The sequence below is a fragment of the Phyllobates terribilis genome, unplaced genomic scaffold (genome assembly GCF_046119375.1).
Source record: "Phyllobates terribilis strain yellow unplaced genomic scaffold, ASM4611937v1 Scaffold_2__4_contigs__length_985480577, whole genome shotgun sequence".
NCBI classification, from domain to species: domain Eukaryota; kingdom Metazoa; phylum Chordata; class Amphibia; order Anura; family Dendrobatidae; genus Phyllobates; species Phyllobates terribilis.
The window spans coordinates 311,690,842-311,716,347 of NW_027362762.1; the positions used below are offsets into that span (position 1 = coordinate 311,690,842).

The 25,506-nt window shown below is 37.3% G+C and overlaps 1 protein-coding gene across 1 annotated transcript in view; it reads right to left on the minus strand.

Moving 5' to 3' along the window:
* Positions 1-2,010: 2,010 nt before the first annotated feature.
* NALF1 (NALCN channel auxiliary factor 1) overlaps positions 2,011-25,506 on the minus strand; it is a 732,687-nt gene continuing 709,191 nt past the window's right edge. The window contains exons 2-3 of the mRNA XM_073664238.1: positions 17,516-17,687; positions 2,011-6,790 (exon numbers count right to left, since the gene is read on the minus strand). Coding sequence (XP_073520339.1) covers positions 6,492-6,790; positions 17,516-17,687 — 471 coding nt within the window. The 3' untranslated portion in view covers positions 2,011-6,491. The remainder of the gene's footprint in view (positions 6,791-17,515; positions 17,688-25,506) is intronic.

Consider the following 25,506-nt stretch of genomic DNA (forward strand, 5'->3'; position numbering starts at 1 on the left):
AATAAGATACAATGCCCTGAAACATTGCTAACTGCGAAAGTAATAAATGCAAAAATATGCTCCCATCCCAACATATTGTCTCCCATTTATATGTTTACCAATGTAAAGTGCAAAATAATATATTCATGAATCTGGAATCTACTAGGAAAGTAAAGGAAAGCAGATCTAGTCACATATTGTGTAGATATATATATATAAATATCTGTCTATTAATCCATCTATCTATAGACAGATAATAGATAGATAGATAGATAGAAAGATAGATAGATAGATAGAAAGATAGATGAACAATATATCAATAATCTGCTTTGCCCAGTATAAACATCAAAACGTCACCTTGTTTTTCCCTAAAAAAATATTTCTAAGTAAATCTGCTTCAAAGCATCCAATACTATCTTTATGAAGTGGAGCCACAGCTGGAATCAGTCCACAAATGCTATTCATATGCTTTCTATGAAAAGCACTTATTAAATTAGGAGATACATGAGGAACAAGGTTTAATTTCTAATTAAAATTATGAATAAAATAATATATCAAAGCTATACTTAAAATATAAAAATATTTATAAGGTGACCTCCACAGAAATCACCACAAATATATGCTCTTACTATAGATAATTTTCACAACTGCAAATATAGAAGTCTCAATCTAGTATATATTATATAATGTATATATAATATATAGAATATAGACATATATATAGAAATTCATAAAATGTATTGTATGCTGAATAATAAATTCATTTCCTATTGATATAATTTACCTGAATCTCAATAAATAAAACCTGAATACCCTCATTTTAGGTAAGGTATAGATCTCGTCAAGGTTTATTGATTTAATGAATAATTCTTAGCATGTTAATCTTAAAGGGAATGTGTCAGCAGATTTTAGCTACCTCATCTGATTTCAGCATAATGTAGGCAGAGACCATGATTCCAACAATGTATCAAAACTGCTGAACCCAGTAAACTAACACAGAGTCCTTAGCTGTAGAATGCAGCAGAGCTGAGAAAGCTAACCCCACCCACACCAGGCTCTCTATGTACATTGTCTATAGACAGTGAGCTGCTTATCACAGGAGAGAGCTGAGTTGGACCAGTGCTCTCACCAGCTAGTCACAGCAATGGTAATGTCTTAGTAATAAAACCTTCATGATTAGTAAACAGCACACAGCTTGTTAAGTGATACATCATCGAATTCTGTGTTTTAACCCCTACCTCATGCTGTCTTCAGATTAAATAGCAAAAAAACTGCTGACAGATTCATTTCAAGGGTATGTTCTCTTAAATCAGCAGCATTGGTCAAAATACTGTGGATTTTCTCATCAGAATGTGAATGAGATTCTGTGAAATCTCTTCCCAATGATGCTAGTGAAATGCACAAAAGATTTTTACACCTAGAAAATCTGGCCAGAAAGCATACACCTTGTGGGCACATATCCCAAAAGTAACAAGAAAAAGAATAAAAGAATATTTATTATATTAGATTTATAATGATTGACTCATAATTGCCAACTCTTGTTTATTCCTGTGGTGTTTCCTACCTGCAGGGAGGATCAAAAATAGATAGATATATGGATAGATAGATAGATAGACGGATAGATGGCTAATAGATAGATAATATATATATATATATATATATATATATATATATATATATATATGGATAGATAGATAAGAGATAGATTGATAGATAGATAGATAGATAGATATGGATAGATAGATCATAGATAGATAGAGAAATAGATAGATAAACAGATAGATGATAGATAGATAGATAGATATTGGATAGATAGATAGATAGATAGATATTGGATAGATAGATAGATAGATAGATGATAGATAGATAGATAGATAATAGATAGATGGATGGATATTGGATAGATAGATAGATAGATGATAGATAGATAGATCATAGATAGATAGATAGATAGATATTGGATAGATAGATAGATAGATGATAGATAGATAGATCATAGATAGATAGATAGATAGATATTGGATAGATAGATAGATAGATAGATAGATAGATAGATAGATAGATAGATAGAGGGATAGATAGATGGATCATAGATATATCATAGATAGATAGAGGGATAGATAGATAAATAGATAGATGGATAGAGGGATAGATAGATTGATAGATAGATGATAGATATAGATAGATGATAGATAGATAGATAGATAGATAGATCATAGATAGATAGATCATAGATAGATAGATAGATAGATATTGGATAGATAGATAGATGATAGATAGATCATAGATAGATAGATAGATAGATAGATCATAGATAGATAGATAGATAGATAGATAGATAGATATTGGATAGATAGATAGATAGATAGATGATAGATAGATAGATAGATAGATAGATAGATAGATAGAGGGATAGATAGATGGATCATAGATATATCATAGATAGAGGGATAGATAGATAAATAGATAGATGGATAGAGGGATAGATAGATTGATAGATAGATGATAGATATAGATAGATGATAGATAGATAGATAGATAGATCATAGATAGATAGATCATAGATAGATAGAGGGATAGATAGATGATAGATAGATATAGATAGATAGATCATAGATAGATAGATAGACAGACAGACAGACAGACAGACACTGCGGTGGGAGTAGTGGTATATTGTATCGATGCCAATCATAGTCGTATACTTGTATTGAGCCACATACTCACAATATATGAACCCGTCATATTATCAGGCAGTTGGCAACTACGATAAACTTTAAATATTTCCCCGCATCTAGAGATCTATTTTTCAATTCCACGGCACAATGATAACTCCACATTTTTAAGCAGAAGCCAAACATAGAAGTCTTATTTACCAGTAATACCATAGAAGAATACAGCAGCTCCAGAGTTTTCAAAAGTATTATTGTATTATTTTGACAATCCAAAGTACCATTTATTGATATGAATTATAAGAACCTTGCTACTGTTATGGTGCAATATGTAAAAAGATGAATGAATATGGAATTGATATGACACATAATACACACAGCACAACACGTAAAGAAAAGACTGTTGATTGGCCTTTGCCCAGCAGAGGTAGATAAAGGTTAGAACAAACTGTTTACTGACCATACATAAAGGTACTTCAACAGTAGATCAGTTGAACAAGAGCTCACCTGCTAAGTGCTTTTTAACATTGCTCCATCGTTGCTCTTTTCTACTGTACTTATGTACCACCCAGTTATTGCTCCACTATATTTAAATACACTATCTACCTAAAATCTACATTCTACCATTAATTAAGGCTTTTTTTATATTATTCATTCTACTAGTCTTATTTTTGCAGTATGTAAATGTAAAAGTAAAAGTTACAATGTGCCTGACCAACAAGAAAAGCACCATGTATTCTGAAACATTAAGATGCTACTGAAAGTGATTCCTAAAAATAAAATTATTACACATATATAGATTTTTTTTCTAACTTTCTTTCACTCCTGGTGCAATTCCTGGTTATTGAGCTTTTATGTTATGTACAAATGACTCGAGTTTCAGCGCATTTTCTTCATGATCAGAACAAAGGAGAATGTTTCAGTGATAAATGCATAGTATTGGTTCTTCCTACATATCTCAGGTAGTAGATGAAGCAGAGACAAGAAGTAAAAATGGAGTGTAGAAAAGGGGAGACGTCTTAATCAAGACATATTGTTTGCTTTTAAAGTATTTTCCTTCATATCCCTGCTACACAGCAAACATTTTTGAAGTGCACTTCCCAAGTGTAGAAAGAGAATAGGAAGGAAACTGAGTTTAATTATTTTAACAGCCCTTATAAATTTTCCTTCCTTTAATGTTACTGCAAAATGTAAAAAAGGAAAAATAACTAAAAATGTGTTTCTAGCATGGAGGTAATGCTAATGAACAGATAGCACTGTGTGGTCTAGTATCCGATTAAGCACACTGAAATACAATAAAATGTCATAGGCCTATTTGTAACAGATTGCAATGAGCATCACAAACCCATTGAAATATTAACATTCATAGATGTGTACAGGGGGTTTAATAACTGGCACTTACTGCACTGACAGGAGATCACAGCATAGTCTCAGGACCTTCTCTATGGGGCATCCTATTCGGCTGGATCTCGTCCATCTCTTTTTCTATATGTTGATGCTTTAAACTTGAAGACTTCTTATTGGGGTATAATCAAGACTTTAATTCCCTTTAGAACTAGTTTGTCTACACTCTTACTATACTGGATAACACATATTTTTTCTGGTTGTCAAGACCTTAAATTAAAGAGGTTGTATGACAAGATAAGAAATTATCTCTCTTTTTTTCCCAAAATGGTGCCTGTATTGTCAATGGGCTGTGTCTGGTATTGCAGCTTATCCTCTTTGTATGGTTGATCTCCTATAAGAGACAAAGCCCAATGACAAGAAAGACAATGGTTTTTTGGGAGAAAAAAATCAGACGCTTTTTCTAATCTCAAACAACCACTTAATGTATATGTACTGTTGTAATAAGGCCACATGAACACGGCTGTATGGCGATTTCTTTTAGTACAGAGGTGTAATAGGGTTCCCACTCAACTGTACGGAACCTCTAATGTACCTCCATTTGATAAGGAGGTATATGCACCTTTTCAATATTTTAGATTGTTTTATAAAGCATTGCTTTTGGCGGAAAGTAGCTCCCTATATACGGTACTCTAAGAAGTCTGCATAGCAGCATAAACTAGGGAGACAGACCAACCTCAGCGCACTGCTATACAGGGTCCATTTTCATATCTTTTTAATGTACTCTTAAAGTCAATCAACCATGGTTTTCACCCTTACGTTGCCAATAAATATAGAATTAGAGTACAAATTGAGAAAATTGATTCTTAGTACCCAGTCCATCAGCCACATCAGTAATCTTTGGCCGCGGGACGGGAGGTCAAAGAACCGCCTCGTACCTGACAGCATCCAAGCCTCTTCTTCTGATTAGCTAGCATGGGGTGATATAATTATTGTAGAATGATGCACAAGGGATGTCCGGCCAGTCCTGCTAATGAAATGACAAGTCATGGATGCCATCAGGTAAGACGTGCTTCTTAGGGCTTCCGCCCAGCGACCACAGATTGCTGACATAGCCAGTGGACTGGGTCCTGCAGATTAATTTGCACCAACTCTAATAGATATATGCATATATAGTGTAACTATCCCACACATTTGAGAGTAATAAACATATCAATTACAGCAATGACATGTAACTATTTCTAACTGAGGGCTAGCTCTTACACCTATTGTTGGTAGGACCCTAAAGAGCACCGAACTTATCTCCCTTGTGCAACCAATGGTTGTAGACCACCCTGTCTAATCCCAATGTCACCAATAAATGTTGTATTATCCCCAAAATGAAATCCCTGTGTTGTACAAATTATTGTATTGAATACATAGACTCCATTGCTTTGCTAGTTTAGGAGGAAATTAGCAATTTAAAAAAAGGCTTCCGCGTTCCTCTGCACCTTTCCGTATCTGCTCACATCTCTGCATGTTCCTAGTATACATACGCACATATATCTTTACATTTAATACGAAATACTGTAACTACAGCAGAAATTAAAACAGAATTCACAATGAATGCCAAAACTGTACCTCCAATGTGAAGGCCTTCAACTATATTACTCACTGAGCTTAACTGGATCAACATACAGAATTCTGAAAGGCTGCTCATGTTCAACTGACCAGTGAAAAGACTGGACATTTTTTTTCATTGAAATGGGAACTGGAACAACACAGTTTGCTATAGGTGCACATAAAATGGAATAACTGCCCAACAATCTAAGGAGTGTTATTTTTCACTGTTTTGACCCTCTCACAGCTTTAGTCCACAAGATTGGCCCACTCTATTGTCTTGCGTAACATTAAACTTCACCCAGCAGCCTGGGTGGAAATTTTAGGTATCATCACACAGTTACAACTAAGCCGATTCTATTATTTTCTTTTTTCGTGATGTAGTTATTTTTTTTTTTTTTATCATTTGCTTCAAGGAGATGGGTAAAACAATGGTTTAAGTGGGCAGAACAGAGACCAGTGTTGTTATTGTTTGCTATGCACGTGTTCATAGCACTTCTGCTTCAATAGTAGAAATAGACAGGACGTAAAAGATGAGTACAGACAATGGCTAGAAATATATAGACAGTGAAAAGACTCAGTATAGCTTTGAGAAACCATCCCAAAAAATAAAATCCTGTATTAACAAGTGCAAAATCAAACAAAAATCCGTACATTAAAACACAGTGTATAAAATGGTGTGAGAAATTTAAGTCACCATACAGCCTTTTAGTCAATAAAAAGCTGCTGTCCCATTTTGTCCTTGAAGATTGGAGCCTGGCCCATTTTGCCATTTTTACACAGACTGACTTGTAAAAATGAGTGGTAAGGTACAAGCACCTCGTTTCTATTCCATGTGACTGTCGCGTTTTGCTGGAGTGGGCCAGAGGTGTGTCTTTGCAGTGAAATATTTCCCTTTTTCTATTCCTCATTTGTTGAATGGTCTTCCAAAATTCTTATGCTTTCAAAACCCAGGCCTGTTGAGTTTTGTGCTGCTGAAACTGCTAGTACGGTGTGTAATAGTATCAGTACGAGAACACACAGTTTAAGTCTGCTGTTACACAGTCTGGATGCTGATGAAGCTGTGAGTGACGTCCTGTGACACAACGTTGAGTCCAGTTGTTGTTTCTCAGTCCCTTTGGGTTGGTTATCTCTTGATAAATCCCATCTGACATCACAGCATTCTGGTTCTGCATTGGTTGGATAGTTTTCATACAGCCCTGGAAGACAAAATGAATTGATGTATTCCATCTGAATAAATCATTAGTGACTGCACAAAACAAAGACAATTTCATCAGGGTCTATGAAATATTAATGGTTCTATGCTATGTAAACACAGGGAACTTCAATCAGTAAGCTCCCAGAAAAAAAAAAGATAATAAAAAACTTACTTTACTGAAGAACATCTTAGAAACTACTCAATGAACTAACAGCTACTAAGTAACTACAGGGTCAAAGACATATTTTGTTTTTTAGCACAAACACAGAGATTCATGCTGACTGGTGTAACGTCCTGCGATTGGAAGTTAATGAGCAGTAATCTCCTTATTTCCAGACCACTTATACACCATGGTCTCACCTAACCTGCCGATGACGTCCTGCATCTGTTTATATAGACTTTATAATAGCAGCGCACCGAGCAGTTCATGTGAATCTCTGTTCCCTAATGAAATACATGAATACTAATGCATGAAAAATATTTAGGCATTACTAGGGATAGAAAAAGTCACACCACTGAGAGATAAAACTTTAAGACAATGTTCAAACTAGGTGTTTTTTCAGTGGGTTTTTTTTTTTATGCAAATTTTTAGCTGCGTTTTACAGTACCAGCAAAGTCTATGAGATTTCAGAAATCTCATGCGAACACAGCTTGTTTTTTTTGGGGGCCTCAGTATTTTGTGCCTTGCATGTTTTTTTGCACAATAGAGCATGTCACTTCTTTCAGCAATTTTTCAGCGTTTTTCACCCATTGAAAGTAATAGGTGGTGAAAAATGGGTGGTGTCAGATGACATAGTGGGAATAGGGGCCCGAACATCGGGTATTTGCCATACTGTCATGTGCATGACAGCGCGGCAAACACTGCCTCTGATCGGCGGCAAGATTAATACCACCAGTCAGAGGGCTGCCGTTCCCAAGCTGTCAGATAACAACGTGAGCCCGCAACTGTGGCCGGAGGTAAAAAGTTTACTCCTGGTCACGGGCATCAGCAGATGGGACTATTACACCCATCAGCCTATGCATGCTGTCTCCGATAACAGCGAAAGTAGTCACGGCTGATGGGAGTATTCATCTGTTAGCGTCTGCGCTATAAATAAATTTAAAAAATGGCGTAGGTTTTCCTGTCTTTTTACTTCCAGTCACATCTACAGGCTCACGTTGTCCTCTGACAGCATGAGAATCGCAGCCCTCTGACCGGTGGTATTAATCTTACCACCGATCAGAGGCAGTGTTGGCCACACTGTCATGCACATGACAGTGTGGCAAACACCCGGTGGTTGGACCCCATTCCCACGCTGTCATTTGACAGTGTGGGAACCGCAGAACTCTGATATTAATCTTACCACCGATCAGAGCCGCCAATGTCTCTTGTGCTTTCATACAGATGACAGCGTAAGGAACACCTGGTGTCTGAGGTGCCGAACCCGAACAGTAACACGAACTTCCTGTTGAAATCCGTGTTCGGGGTCCGTGCCGAACAGTAGGTGTTCTGTACGGACCCCGAACTGTACTGTTCAGGTTCGCCCATCTCTAGTCATAGCCAATAGTGGATTTTATTTTTATTCCAAGAACTATTGATTACAGAGTGGAAAAAAGAGAGAAAATCCAGCAACCGCAAAAAATATATAAAACATAACATTTATTTAGCTTGTTTAAAAAAGAGAAAAATTTGTAAAATTTGTTAAAACAGCATAGGAACGTGGGACTAAGCGTTTAGAGCTTTCACTATTCTTAGTCTTCACAGAAAGACTTAAGGCCCCGTCACACTAAGCGAGATCACTAGCGAGATCGTTGCTGAGTCACAAGTTTTGTGACGCAACAGCGACCTCAGTAGAGTTCTCGCTACGTTTGACACGTAGCAGCGACCAGGCCCCTGCTGTGAGATCGCTGGTCATGTCGGAATGGCCTGGACCTTTTTTTGATCGTTGAGGTCCCGCTGGGTAGCATGCATCGGTGTGTTTGACACCTTACCAACGACCTCGTTAACGACTCAGACACAGAAAACACATAGGCGTGCATCGTTATACAGGTCGCTAAGGGTCGCCGCATTGTTGCTGCGTCGTTGGGAAGATCTGACTGTTTGACATCTCACCAGTGACCACATAGTTACGCAGCAACGATCCCTGACAGGTCGTATTGTTGTCGGGATCGCTGTAGCGTCGCTAAGTGTGACGGTACCTAAAGAGCTGTGAAAGCTCGAAACGCATAGACCCGGCATTGCTGTGCTGTTTTAACAAATTTTCCCCACCTTTATCAAGGGTACTCATTTTCCAGTGAGCTGATAGTTCATTTTCTTCCATTGATTAAAGTTTACTTTGTTCATGGGACAACCCTTTTAAGTAAATGCTTCAGCAAATAAGCAGGAGAAAGCTGAAGAGGTGTGACCAGGGAGCCAGCACTGTGCAGAGCTACAGAGCAGCCATATTGTGCACAATGTAAATAAAAGGACTCTAAGGCGAAGTGTTCCTTGTGAACACTCTCCATACCACCAAAAAATCCTCATACCTAGTGCAGAGAGTTAGCTGCATGCAGTGTGTGTGCATCTCGCCATACTTTATTCTGCAATTTTTAATCTCTTCTCCAAATCCAACCCCTTTTCCCTTTCATGAACTATGACCTATAGGTATGCTATAGGTTGTGTCCCTCCAGAGCTGAGCCCACATCTTTCCCGGCACATGACAGCTGATTTGATCAGCTGTCATGTGCCACTAACAGCCGCTGGTGGAATTGTGATCCATATGCTGCTGTTAACATGTCAAATACTGCTGTCAATCTCTGACAGTGGCATTTACAGTTGAAACCAGAAGTTTACATACACTATATAAAAAGACACATATGCATGTTTTACTCAATATCTGACATGAAATCAGAATAAACCTCTCTCGTTTCAGGTCAATCAGTATTACCATAATTTTTAATATCTGCCAAATTCCAGAATAATGAGAGAGAGGGAATGTTTTAAGGCATTTTTATTACTTACTGCAAAGTCAAAAGTTGACATACATTTCATTAGTATTTGGTACCATTGCCCTTAAACTGAATGATTTGGGTAAAACATTTGGGATATCCTTACACGAGCTTCTAACAATAGTTGGTCAGAATTTGGGCCCATTCCTCCTGACATAACTGGTGTAACTGATCCTGGTTTGTAGGTAGCCTTGCTCGCACCTGCCTTTTCAGCTTTGCCCATAAATTTTCAGTAGGATTGAGATCAGGGCTTTGTGATGGCCACTCCAAAACATTGACTTTGTTATCCTTAAGCCACTTTGTTACCATTTTGGTAGTATGCTTTGAGTCACTGTCCATTTGAAAGACCCATTTCTGCCCAAGCTTTAACTTCCTGGCTGATGTCTTGAGATGTTTACCACATAATCTTCTTTTCTCATGATGCCATCTATTTTTTTTGACCTGCACCACTCCCTCATGCAGCAAAACAACCCCACAACATGATGCTGCCACCCCCGTGTTTCACAGTTGTGATGGTGTTCTTAGGCTTCCAAGCTTCTCCCTTTTTCCTCCAAACGTAATGATAATCATTATGCCCAAAAAGTTCAATTTTAGTTTCATCAGACCACAGGACATTTCTCCAAAAGTTCCTGTGTGCATTTACAAACATTAATCTGGCTTTTTTATGTTTCTTTTGGAGTTATGGTTTCTTCCTGGCAGAGTGGCCTTCAGCCCATGTTGATACAGTACTCTTTCACTGTGCATATTGACACAATCTTACCAGCTTCTACCATCATCTTCACAAAGTCTTTTCCTTTTGTCCTTGGGTTGATATGCAAATGTTGGACCAAAGCACGTTCATCTCTGGGACACAGAACCCATCTCCTTCCTGAGCGGTATGATGGCTGGACATTCCCATCTTATTTGTACTTACGTATAATTGTTTGTACAGATGAACAAGGCACCTTCAGGTATCTTGAAATTGTACCCAAGGACAAGCCAGACTTGTGCAAGTCCACAATTCTCTTCCTGATATCTCGGCTGATTTCTTTAGAGTTTCCCATGATGCTACACAAAGAAGCAGTGTGTTTCAGGTGTGCATTAAAATACATCCACATCAGAAGCTTCCAAACACATGACATCATCATATGGGCAGTCCAGAATTGTTTAAAGGCATAGTAATCTTAGTGTATGTAAACTTTTGACTTTGTAGTAAGTAATAAAATGCCTTAAAACATTCTCTCTCTTTCATTATTCTGGCATTTGGCAAATATTAAAAATGATGGTAATCCTAATTGACCTGAAATGGGAAAGGTTTATTGTGATTTCATATCAGATATTTAGAAAAACATACATATGTGTCTTTTTATATAGTGTATGTAAACTTCTGGTTTCAACTGTAACTCGCGCAAACCGGATGCGTGTCACAAAGTTCGCTCATCGTCCCCTGTCACATGATTGCGGGGCGCTGATGGGTTGGCATGATAACCAGGGGTCTACAGAAGACCCCATGCTTGTCATTGCAGATCTCCTATGAACACCAGCCACGGATAATGATTTTTGCTACACGTAGTAGGGCCTAAGCCCTGCTATGTGTAGCACAAGCGATTGGATGATCGCAGCTTCAAGTCTCCTAAGGAGACTTTTGAAACAAGTAAAAAGTAGAAAAACATTTTTTTAAAAAGTATTTAAAACATTTAAAAAATATATAAAAGTTTAAATCACCCCCCTTTTGCCCCATTCAAAATAAAACAATAAAAAAACACATATTTGGTATCACTGCATTCAGAAATGTCCGATCTATCAAAATATAAAGTAAATTAATCTAATCAGTAAACGGCGTAATGAGAAAAAATATCAAAGCGCCAGAATTAAGTTTTTTTGGTAGCCACAACATTGTAATAAAACATTGTGTCTACCCCAAAATGGTATCAATAAAAATGTTAGCCCTGCGCACAAAAAATAAGTCCTCACCCGGCCCCAGATCCCGAAAAATGGAGACGCTAAGGGTCTCAGAAAATGGCAACTTTTTTTTATTTTCTTACAAACTTTGGATTTATTTTCACCACTTGAATAAAAAAGAATCGATACATGTTTGGTGTCTACGAACTCGTAATGACCTGGAGAATCATAATGGCAAGTCAGTTTCAGCATTTAATGAACATAGTAAATAAAAAACCCAAAAACAATTGTGGAATTGCACTTTTTTTGCAATTTCACCGCACTTGGATTTTTCTCCCTGATTTCCAGTACACGATATGGTAAAACCAATGGTGTCTTTCAAAAGTACAACTCGTCCCATAAAAAACAAGCCCTCATACAGCCACATTGACAGAAAAAATAAAAAAGTTATGGCTCTGGGAAAAAGGGGAGCAAAAAACGAAAACGCAAAAATGGAAAATTGTAAGGTCATGAAGGGGTTAAAGTATGAATAAAAAAATAGTATGCATGTGTATATTTGTGTGCATATGTTTGTTGGCATATATATATGTGTACGTTTTTATACATGTGTGTATATCTTTATGGGTGTATGAGTGTGTTTGCATGTGTCTATATTTGTACCTCTAGGTATAAGACCTCAATAAGATCACAAGATGAAAATTGCAAACAGCTTTGTAACCATATTATATATAGTACATTATTGCAATCAGGCAGTTTTGGGCAGCATGGATCTAATGACAGGTCACTATTAAATTTACATTATCCATTACTACATATAATGTCTGCTAATGGCCATCAACGGTACAAAAAATATTAGTTTCACTACTTTTCATTCCAAATTTTGTAAACTAATACAATGCTTTGAAGTGAATGAACTAAATTCAGTTGAGTGTTGCATTTCTTAAACTGGCCACTCGGAGGTGCTAGAGCCTTATCTAAAGTCGTTTCCTTCCCCATGATGAAGATGATTAAGGCTGTAAACGCTTTTGATTTGGTGGATATTGCAATTCGTGAAGGTTTGTAACCATTTCATTCCCAAGTAGATCAAAACCTTGAAAAATTAACTCAAATTTCTACATTTCTATAAAAAAACACTCGTAATTTTTGGAAAACATTCAATATTTTTATATAATATACTTATTGCACACAAATACATTGATAAGGCGAAAATTTAGTCTTCCAAAGGATGCACAAAATCAGATTTGGACAGAACAATTTTTCTATATGCTAATAATAAAAGCTCAGCAGCTTCTGTAATGGAAAATGATAAACATTCAATTTTAGTGGGTGAACTGATGAGAAAAGGCGATATAATGTTTCATTCTGTGCTTCCAAAAATAAGGTAAAGAGCAAATATTTTAATTTTGTCCTGTACTTTACAAAAAGTTATTAAAGCACCAATAATCATAATAATGCAAGCCAAGTAAAAAGAAATCACTTTATTAAGACATAAAAATGAAAGGACATATTATTATTAGTATTGAGTCACAAGTGAGGCTAAAACGGGGACACCTTGAAAATGTAAGGAAAATTCCAGGCCTCCTAAGATCACATAAGTGAAATACCCTGCATATATTATTATTACATATATTAAAATGCAAACAAGCTACTAAAAAGACATAAAGAATATCTATGTACGAGTTAACCCCTTCCTGAATTGCCAATTTCTGTTTTTGTTTTTCCTCCTCTTCTCCCAGAGCCATAACTCTTTTATTTTTCTGTCCATAGACGTATCAGGGCTTGTTTTCTGTGGGACAAGTTGTACTTGTGAAAGACACCATTCATTTTATCACATAGTGTACTGGAAAACCGGAAAGAACATTTCAAGTGTGGTAAAATTGTGAAAAAAAACGTAATTCTGACATTGTTGTTTGGGAACTGATTTTACTGCAGACGCTGTGTGGTTAAAATGGCCTCACAATATGAGTCTCCTCATCAGTCCGATTACATAGATATTAAAAATGTCTAGTTTTTGAATTATTTTAGTGGTGAAAAAAAATCAGAACTTGGAATAATTTTTTTTTTTCCCGATTGTGTCACCATTTTCCGAGACCTGTAACATTTTCACTTTTCAGTCGATGGAGCCTTATGAGCGCTTTTTTTTTTTTTTGCAAGCAAGACAAAAATGTTATTGATACCATTTTAATGTTTTGATCTCTTGTTACAGCTTTTTTTGTGGTATTGCAGCGACCAAAGAAAAAACTATTTTGGCTTTTAAAAAAATATTATGTTTACGGTGTTTACTAATCAGGATAATTACTTTTTATGTTTTGATAGATCTGACTTTTCTGGACGCAATGATACCAAATGTGTATTTTTAATTTTTTTTTATTATCTTTATTTTTAATGGAGGGAAAGGTCGATGGTTTGGACTTTTTTTATTTTTTTTTAATTTTCACTGTATTTATTAGCCACTTTAGGGGACTTGAAGCTGCGATCACCTGATCACTTGTGCTATATACAGTATTAGTACAGCATTGCAGCATATAGTAAAAATCACAATCTCCTTTGAAGCCCGGACACAGGCAGAGTTTCAAGGGAGCTCCATAGTAAGAAGAATGGAGGTCTTCAACAGACCTTGGCTGTCATAGCAACCCATCAGCGACAAGCAATCACGTCACGGGCGGAATTAAATACCCCCATGATGGCACCATGTTAATGCCGCTGTCAGAGATTGACATTGGCATTTAACAGGTCAACAATCGGTGGTTGAGCACTGCGCCAACTGCGCTTGTTAGAGGCAAGTCTAGGCTGTAACACAGCCATTACCTGCCGGGTATATAGCAAGCTCACCCAGTGAACCCGCTCCATACACCCGCTACCACATTGATCGGCATCTAGTAAACTTTTATCTCATATTTCGTGGATAGAACATAGATATCTGTATTGAGGCAAACTCTTCAAGGCATGGGAGTTCTTGCTGAACAGACTTTGCTAAAATTAATATATGTGAAGATTTACTTTAAGGTAGATATAAATGATGTATTTAGTTAACAGTGATCATTAAGATAACACATGTCATTCATTGCTGGTCAAAATTATTGATTTTATCTTTCATACAGTATATACTCATATAAGAAAAAGTTCATTTACTGAAGCTCATTTCATGAACGTGATGGAATTAATAAAAAATAATATAATTTCTTAAAGGGTAACTTTAAACTTTACTTTCAAGTAATGTTTTAGAGAGAGCTGTCCAGTGAGTGTAGATTAGGAATTATACTACTTATGAGTTGTATCGTGGATTTTCACCAGATTTCCCCTCTACAGCCTCTATCTCTTGGGAGGAGACCAGATGCCTCCCATTCACAGCACCCACAGTTGGGCTCAGACTGCACAACAGGGGAACAGTGGAATCCCCCAGAGATGGACCCACACCCCCTACTTGAGCAGCAGTTGGATCAATACACTTCATTCATTAAGTACAAGCAAAGGCAGCATCTAATAATTCATTGAACAAGCTACCTAGTTTATTATTCTATAGCACATGTAAATTTGTGAATGAGGGTAATGTAATATTTGCATGTAGCTGACCAGTGGCCCCCTAGAGTTAATGAGTCACTGTTATATTAATTTTTATTTCATGAATCGATAATACACCTGAAAATAATTCAACTTTGTAATATATTTTATGGGAGAAATCTGCTTGTTTCTCCTCCTGGACTGATCAGTCAGTCTCCACATTCTGAATTCACAGCTAAAATCTACATTCAGTGAAGACTGTTACATTACTGAGATAGGAGATGGCAGTTGTTTCTGATAAGATACCGTACAGTTGGGAGGAGCTTTGTCTCTAGCTCCTCCCTTCTTCCCCTCCCCCTCCCATCTATGCAGAATCTTATCAGTAGCAGCTGCCATTTCCTATGTCAGAAATATAAATATGTGTTTTAACTGAATACAGATTTTAGCTGTGAATTGAGAATGAATGATCAGGCATGGCAGAGAAGTAAGCAGATTTCTCTGATAAGATATCTTAAAAGTTTCTTATTTTCACATGTACTATTGATTTATGAAATAAAAATTAAAATGACGGTTACTCTGTACAGGAACTTATCAGGTGATTCAAACTGCAGGCAACATGAATCTCGACCTTCCTGCTCGATTACAGCCAGGTATACTATTTTCTGAAATGCTCCAATAGTTCAGAGATAATATACTTTGAAGATCTGGCCACGGACCATAGTCAGAGATGAGACTAGTTTGGCTCCACCCCTGGCTAGCTCTTAGTAACACCCCAGCAAGTGATTGACAGGTCTATTCTTCACATGTTCATAAGAAAAAAAACTGTCATTCAGCTGCTGTGATGCTACAAAGAGCCATCAGGGAGTGTAGCTGGACTACTCTGGTCTCTGACTATGGTACCTGGTCACATCTTCAAAAAATATTATCTCTGAAAAGCCAGAGCTTTCAGAGTTAATATACCTGGCGCAATCATGACTGGTGGGCCCTTGGCATCCCAGTCCGACACAACACACAGAGACGGAATCCTGCTCTTTATTCCTTAGTTATCACACAGACAGAAGCAGCAGATATTTTAGACATTAAGCTGCAGTACTAAACTGTCTGGATGCAAATCTGGCTCTGAAGTGAGGCAAAAGACTTGTTAGAAAACTCAGCACCATGGTTCTGTGTCTCCCTCTGCTTATTTCTTCAATCTTCTCCCATGGTTCTGTGTAACTGCGTAATCGCGATGCGTGTGGTACCCGGGATGAAGAGGAGACTACAACTCCTCTTCATCCCGGCTACCATGCGGTGAAAAAAAGAAATAAAAAGTTAAAAATAAAAAAAACCTGTATACTCACCTCTCCGGTCTGCTCCCGGCGGCGTCCTCTCTCCTTGGCGTCCCGTGGTGTACTAGCAGGACCTGCGGTGACGTCATTTAGTCAGCTGATGGTCACGCGACGGGTGATGGTCGCGTGACCATCAGCTGACTAAATGACGGCACCGCAGGTCCTGCAAGTACACAGCGGGACGCCGAAGAGAGAGGACGCCGCCGGGAGAAGACCGGAGAGGTGAGTATACAGGTTTTTGTTATTTTTAACTTTTTAATTCTTTTTTTTTTTTTTACTATAGATGCAGCATTTAAAGCATCTAAGTTGGTCACACAATATAAATCCATGCCTGTTGAAAAAACGCATTCGAAAACGCATGTAAAAACACTGAAAAAATGCTTCTCTCTCGCAGAAAAAACGCATGTAAATCTGCATGCATTTTTTTTCTGCCAGAGAGAGGCAAAAATGCTCTGCATCAAATCTGCTATGTGGGCACATAGCCTATGTTTGTTAATTTTTTTTTATTTTACCAGATCTTGTTTCCCAAGACTGCGCAACCTCTGCGCACTGAAAAATCTATTACAGATTGTGAACATGTGTAAACATGCAATTAAACGTTATAACTAAATATATACCGTAAGTATATATATATCTACGGGCATTCCGTGCCACTGGTTAGTCTCTGTAAAGAGACCCTAAGGCCTCAAGAAAAATGTAAAAAGCCTATCAGATTGGAAAGGGACATTACAGATTATCAAACAAAAGGACATAAATTGCTCCATTGTCTGGAAGATCAATTAGAGATGATTTCTAACAAATTATAACTTGTTGGGTCTCACCTGCTGAAGAAAGTTCTCCCCAAAAATAAAACTCAAAATATAAAATCTAAACATTGGTTTTCCTTATTTTTTCCATGTTCTTGTGTGGAAACCAAGATTAATTGTTTGTAAGTTACCCATGAGAGTTGTAAGAAAAACAATATTAGACAAGTTTTACCTAAACGTGTGGATGCATGGTTCCAAGTCTCTGTTTTCATGACGTGAAATAACATAACATGTATGTATTACCTGTACAGATGAAACTTGATAGTCCACCATAGACGACATCATCGTTATCTGGTAATATAAACGGACATTGCGTTTGTACCTCCAAACAGTATTGCTTGCAAGGGATTTTGCTACTGCATTCAGATTGTGTAACTTCAAAAAATTGGGAACATATCCAGGACTTGTAGACAGCCTGTAAAATAAAGCACAAGGTAATATTATATAGCAGTCTGCTTTATTAGCACACAAACAAATATAGACAAGTGAGTTTTAAATAGATGAGTAAGCATTACACCAGGGATTCATAATAATTATTATTTTGACATCTCCACTGTGCAAATTAGAACATAAACTAATTATATTTCTCATCGGGTACATCGGCTAATTTACATGATATATCTATTGGTCTGCATGCGATGCTACTTATATTGCATATCCCGTTCATTAGTGAGTTATCTACCTGTTATTGCTCCACTGCGATGGACAAAGTATTTAGCATTTTCTACAGAATCCTGTATCCTCTATCACATAACCCAAAAGGGACAATATAGTACTCAGCACCAAGTGTAGAAATTACATTGCCGACCTCAGAATTCATCCTGTATGATCGAAACAAACTGCTCAGACGTAGATTTAGTCCTAAACAAACCATTAGCTCAAGCTCTAACAGTAATATATGTACTCATAACTTTTTAGTATTATTGCCCCGAGGGCTAACACCCACAGCCATATCACATATCTCACTGCCTGCTGTATATACACATCCAAGTGCCTCTACCTAGAAGTATTGCTTCCAGCAAAGGACAAATTGCCATTGGCACAAAAAGTCTGTATTGAGCCATAGACTCTGTGTTTCTGTACTTGTTGTGTGGCATGAGGCCTTAAAAGGATGAATTATTAAAAGTAATTAGAGATGAGCGAATATGTTCTGTTAACCCTTTCGGCGAGCATGCTCGAGTGCTCGCCGAGTATCTTCCGCGGTGTGCGGTGTTATGTTTTTCGTCACTCAGTGCTCATGATTTACGACTGTTGACAGCTTTAATACATGTTAGGAATTCCTAAGAAACAGGCATTCCTCACATGTATTAAAGCTGTCAAACAGTCGCAAATCATGAGCACTGAGTGACGAAAAACATAACACCCGAGCACGCTGAAGATACTCGGAAAACACCCGAGCATGCTCGTAAATCTCGAGTAACGAGCATTCTCATTCATGACTAATAGTAATGCATATATGAAGTAAGTTCATTTGCATTTCTGCAGGTATCTAAAAATTGGTCCTGCAAGAAACAAATTTAAGTAATATTCCTAATAACAAAAAAAAAATATAGCCAGATAAAAATCTACCTTCTGGCCTCCTATAAATGTTCTAAAACTACTTCCCATACTTACAATACAATAATCTCTATATTCAATTTCTATAGAAAATTACTTTTAAATTGACAAATATGATGATTGTCTAACTATCAGCCAAGTCCAATACAAGAACAATTCAACACAAACAAAAGGGCTGTCACTTTAAATAGATAATGAATATATTCTTCATCCCGTAGTATAAATAATATAAGCACACTCGGTAGAATTATATAGTGGGTATGTACAGGATATACAAACACTTGGGCTCTGATTCGTCACAGTGTTTACACCAGAAAACTGACGTAAAACACTTTAAAAAGTCTCAAACATTATGTGACTTATCATTTTCATGTCAAGATGTGCAGAGCTGGGGAGGAGACAGGTGGGACAGGTCTTTACTACGTCCGGCTGTCAAATTCACCAATAGTGGCAGCGTTTCTTACCTGACTGCAGTAACATTTCTGGCAAAGCACAAAGAGACGCACACCGCACCACAGATGAGATGTGCAATACTCATTAAGTAAATGAATACACAAATCTTATTTCTTGATGAATTTGGTGCATTTTATTCCTGCGTAACCCTCATTAAAGCTGCCATAAGAAGCGCCAGTCTTAGTGAATGCCTTAGTTTGCGTCCTAATCACAATGCACATCTCGCATTAAACATTCTGAACCCCTATCACTAGTCCATGGAAACTGGATAAAGTTATAATTACCTACTGGCATAATGATCAAGTCTCTGACAACCCAACCCCTCACTCACTCCCCGATGAGCTTTTTGCAATGCCAAGAAATCCTGCTCTGGTAAACCTTATATTTTTAAATAGTCTGGGCACTAAGAACTTGGTTTAAATCCCACCGAGGACAACATCTGCAAAGAGTTTGTATGCTCTCCCGATGTTTGTGTGGGTTTCCTCTGGTTTACTGTCACACTCCAAAGACATACTGATAGGGTTTTAGATTGTGAACCCCAATGGGGACAGCAATGATGATGTCTATAAAATGCCGTGGAATTAATATAGCTGCAGAAGTGAGTAAAATTAATAAGTAAAGATATCATCCAGTCATGGAAGATTAAAGGGGTTTTCCCACTAACAAAATTTCATTTTATTCAATAGATCTTGGAATAATAATAACTTCCAGAATTGAATGTGTTTAAATAAAATGTTCCTGTGCTGAGATAATCTTATAAATGTGCCCCTGCTGTGTACTGTGTAATGGCTGTGTCTGATCCTGCAGGAACACGGTCTGATCATACTACAGCTCCTGGGCAGGGGAGGATGCAAAAAGAGTATACAGACAGGACAGCAGGGGATCGCAAATTATTCTTTCTTTGAAGTAAATCATTGTTTAAAAACAGGCAGGGAAATGTTTTACTTCACAAAAAGAATCAGCTGCGATCCCCTGCTGTAATGTCTGTACTCTCTTTTGCTTCACCCCCAGCCCAGGAGATGTGGTATGATCAGACCATGTTCCTGTACGGTCAGACACAGCCATTACACAGTACACAGCAGGGGCACATTTATAAGATTATCTCAGCACAGGAACATTTTATTTAAACACATCCAGTTGTGAAATGATTATTATTCCAAGATTTATTGATTAAAATGAACTTTTGTTCATGGGAAAACCCATTTAAGACTGCAAACCCTGCAATTCATCATGCCATCTTTTGTTACCAGTCAGTAAAAGTAATCATTAAACCAAACTCACATGCATATTTATCCAAACTACATATATTATTACTAATTATGTTGGTCAAAAATAACACATTACATTAAATATAATTAATTAATATGAGAATGTAAATGAACCACAGGCTGCCACCACCTGTACAAGGCCATTTCAAGCAATCTCAGGCCTAGCACTGCAAACATATCTGCACTATCTTTATAATTGATAATGACAATGGAGATCGATCCTAAAAGTTGGCTATGAATTGGATCATATTTGAGTCTTATAAAATCTGCTTAACATAAATTTTAAAGGTCCACACCAGCATGGTGTTTTTAAATGGTCAATGTTATTTCAGCACTGTATAAATCAGTAATACAAACAAATATAAAGAATCATTTGTAATAGATCTTATCAGAGATCACTGCCTTTTATCCACTTATTAGCCACTTCTTCTATTTCCCCACATTCTGAATTCAATTTTATATAATAAAATATAATTGCTGAAATCCATCTTGGTCAAAGCAAGATAGACTGCCAGAACAGTGAGGTGTCAGCTAACAACTTTAAACTATATTTAGCAAAAGTGAGACACATACAAACTTGTGCAATACCCTCAACCAACTTTTTTACCACAGTTCTTGATTCACAGTCACACAGCTCAGTACTGCTGTATAATATCATGCACGCTGTTGTGTATATATATGTTGTGGGGTTCCTACTCACTTGGGTGCATCGGGAGGCAAACTGGAAGCGTTTTCATTTAAATGTCCATGTCAGTTTATTGCTTCATAAACCGGTCAAAAGCAAAAGGAAAACAAGCAGCCTTTAGTGCAGGCAAAAACAAAGTAAACAGTCTTTAAGCACAGTCTCTGGCCAACCAGTCCTGTGGGCACACAGGCTGGATAGCATCAAGTACACAGGCTCAGTCTGGAGACGATATTGCAGAACGATCTGGATAAGATGACTGAAGGGACAAACACTTGGCAGATGAGGTTCAATGTAGTTAAATGTAGAGTAATGCACCTAGGACAGAGTAATCCTATTGCTACATATACATTAAATGGGAGTATACTCGGGACTACAGAACAGGAGAAGGATTTTGGTATTCTGGTTACGAGTAAGCTGAGCAGCAGAACTCAATATCAAGCAGCAGCTGCAAAAGCAAACAAGATTTTAGGGTGTATAAAAAGAGAAATAAAATCTCGTGATCCCAACGTATTGTTACCCCTTTATAGATCACTGGTGAGGCCACATCTAGAATATGGAATCCAGTTTTGGGCTCCACATTTTAAAAAGGATTTTCAGAAGTTAGAGTCAGTTCAGGGGCGGGCAACTAGATTATTACAAGAGATGGAAAGCCTCCCATATGATGAGAAGTTGAAAAAGTTGGGCTTGTTTAGCTTAGAAAAATGATGCCTCAGAGGGGATCTCATTTACATGTATAAATATGTGTGTGGTCAGTACAAAGGTCTAACACATGACTTATTCCTTCCAAAGACTATACTAAGGACCAGGGGACACTCATTACGAATGGAAGAAAAGCGATTCCAGAACCTAAACAGGAAAGGGTTCTTTACAGTCAGAGCAGTCAGACTGTGGAATGCCCGACCACAAGAGGTAGTAATGGCAGATACTATAACAGCATTCAAAAAAGGGCTGGATAATTTCCCTGATACACATAACATTGTGGACTACAGTTAAATTAGATAAAATGTTACACCTATAGCAGTACTTTTGATCCAGGGTTTTTGTACTGATCGCCTTTCTCGGGGTCAAAAAGGAAATTTTTCCCCGTGATTCAAATTGGCTGAATGTATCCTGGGGTTTTTGCCTTCCTCTGGATCAACAGATTTAGGTACAGGGATTTTAGTAATACTATAACAGTAATACAAAAATAAAACGAATTAAAAAATTATAGCCTGGTTTATTTTTAAATGTAATAGTGCAGTAATAATAAAAATGGTAATTCGTTTGTGAGGCCTAGTTCCAATAAGTTGGTGTAGTGTTGGTATGGGGAGTACAATTGGGGGAGAAACGCAGGACGCCTTCTCCCTCCAAACACAGACCATGTGCCAAACAACGGTCTCCATTATAACTTGTTAGCCACACCCAGAGATAAGGTATGTGGGTAGCCAGACCCGCCCATCTCTCCAACTACCCATAACCTGGCCCCAGATGCACTAAACAGTCCTCTTATTGCTTAGGTTCACTAGAGCAACATTCCCGGCTTACATCACAGAAGACAGCCATCACTGTGATACATACCTCCCATGGACTATGTGTCCGTGAGCTATCTTACTATACATATATATATATATATATATATATATATATATATATATATATATATATATATACACACATGTATATATACATACACAGTGGAAACCAAAAGTTTAGCTTTTTTTTTTTTTAAACTGTGATTACTTCTATCTGGCTGTTGTAATGCCATTTTCCTGGTGATTTTAGTAAACCGGAAGCAAATGGTTGTCAGCTATAAGGACGAAAATTGAGTTTGATATTGTTTTATCCCTTTATGTGTCACTTTTCAACATTTGCTGGGCCAAATGTTTTGCATATTTTGTCAGGGGTAGTCGAATTTTGCCTACACTTTTTTTTTTATGTTTGTGTATTTAGGTTAAAACATGGCAAAGACAAAGCCAAATGTATCATCAGATATGAAAGAGATAGCAATAGAATTCAACTGTTCATTCAAGTGTTCTCAGAGTCAAGTGTCACGTATAGTAAAGAAAGAAAAAGAAGGTTTTGAGACAGCTGACAAACCTAGAAGTGGACTACCAAGAAAACTTCCTGCAGAGTTTATCACAATATTAAGAAAAAGTCAGTATCTGATGTCCATAAAAGTGCTGTACAGATTTCGCACGAAATTAACAAAGAATATAGGGTCAAAGTGAGTGGCCAAACTGTAGTGTGAAGGCTAAGAGCAGTAGGGTTGAATTCACGAGTTCCAGCCAAGAAGCTTTTCATCTCTGCAAAGAACCAGAAGGTCTGACTTGAGTTTGCCAAAGAACACAGCCAATGAAAAGAGAGACAGATTGGTCTAAGGTGTTGTGGTCGGATGAATCCAAGTTCAATCTGTTTGTTAGTGATGGCAAGCACTATATATACCGCTTAAATTGGAAAACGTAATAATGTAAGATAACAAACACCTACAGTGAAACATGGTGGTGGCAATGTCATGGTTTGGGGCTGCTTTTCTGCATCTGCCATAGGCCCTCTGCATAGAATTGATGGAAAATGAATGCTACCATGAACAAGGATAAACTGGAGAATGTAATGCTGCCACATGTTAAAACCAAAGTAGGCAGGGGATGGAAATTCCAGCAAGACAATGATCCTCAGCACACATCCAATTTTGTCAAAAATTGGTTAGCAAAGAAAAATGTTTTCCTGTTTCAATGGCCAAGCCAATCACCTGATTCACACCCTATAGAGCATCTTTGAGATGAGATAGGGCGAAGAGTTGGGGCCCATACCCATAGCAATAAAGATAAATTGCTTGCAGATTTGCAAATGGAATGGAGCAAGATCCCTCAAGATGTCTTGAATACCCTAGTGGCTTCAATGCCCTATCGGTGTGGTGCAGTAATTAAAGCAAGTGGTTATGCTACAAAATACTTAGTTATGGCATTGTAAACAATGAATTACTCTCTATATTGTGATAAATAAATGGTATATGCAAAACTTTTGGCAGTCAGTTTTCTTTAATTAAATGGCCATACCTATATTCAAAAGCATTTTAGTTAAAATTAAGGTTTTGCATGATGACAACTTCATGCACTTTCAATTCACCACCAGGGAAATGTCATCACAACAACCAGACAGAAGTAATCACAATTTAAAAAAAGCTAAATTTTTGGTTGCCACTGTATATATAGCATGCCAGATACAGGTGTTTTCCATGTAAACACACATGACAGCTTATTTTGAAAAGTTACCTGAAATGACAGATACGCTTTAAGACTAAATAGTCTAGTTAAAAAAATCTAAAAAATGCAAAGATTAAACAAATTGATCTGTTACAAGTATCAAAAGTATCCTGCATATTAAAAATTTTAAGGAAATGTTTCAAAAAAACTAATAGCTTGTCCTTGTGTCCATTTTCAAGTTGTTATGGAACCAATCCTTGCAAAATAAAGTGTAAATAGAAGTACATTTTTAATAATACCCAACTGGTATCAGATAAATTAACGAAAGAATTCAGCTCAATGGAAACTGGTCTTTAAGGTTTCTACTATGAACCTTGCACTACAATTTCGATCAATGCAAAGGTCAACATTAAAGCCGACCTTATATTACATGTCATGCTTTGTAATTGTTGTCATCAGTGCTAGAAGTCTTGACTCTCCTACATCTCCTTACATCAAGCAAGTAACAAAATCAGTTATACAGTTCTAGAAACCATTCTAATATACATAAAAAGTCCCCGTGATAGTCACAGTAAAGCATGCAGACCATTCATTTCTGTTACATTTCCAGAACCATCCATTATGCAGTACTCAGTCATGGTTATTCTTGAAGCAATCCACTGTTGTTTACTTCTCCATTGAATGCACAGCCCCTCTATTTCCATATACAACATACATTGCATGTCAAGTTTTCTGCACAATTCGCAATCCTCAAAGTCAGCAAGTTTAATATTGAGCATAAGTCTTATTCAGAAAATGCATGAAGAAGCAGCAATAAGGTCTCCTACTACTCACTAAACTCAACTGATAAATTCTTTGTATTTGTAACTTCCCTGTATATTTAAAGAACCACGCCAGCATTTTTTTTTCAGCGCTGGAGTGGCACTTTAAATGTAAGTCCCCTGCCCCCAGCATTATACTCACCCTCCGGCGTCTTCAACGTTTTTTGGTGTCATTCCGGTCCAGTGACGTCATCTTGTGAGCGCAGCTGCTGACTGGCCGGAAGTCAGAAGCTACTTCACAATACAAGTTTATGAGAACCAGACCCAA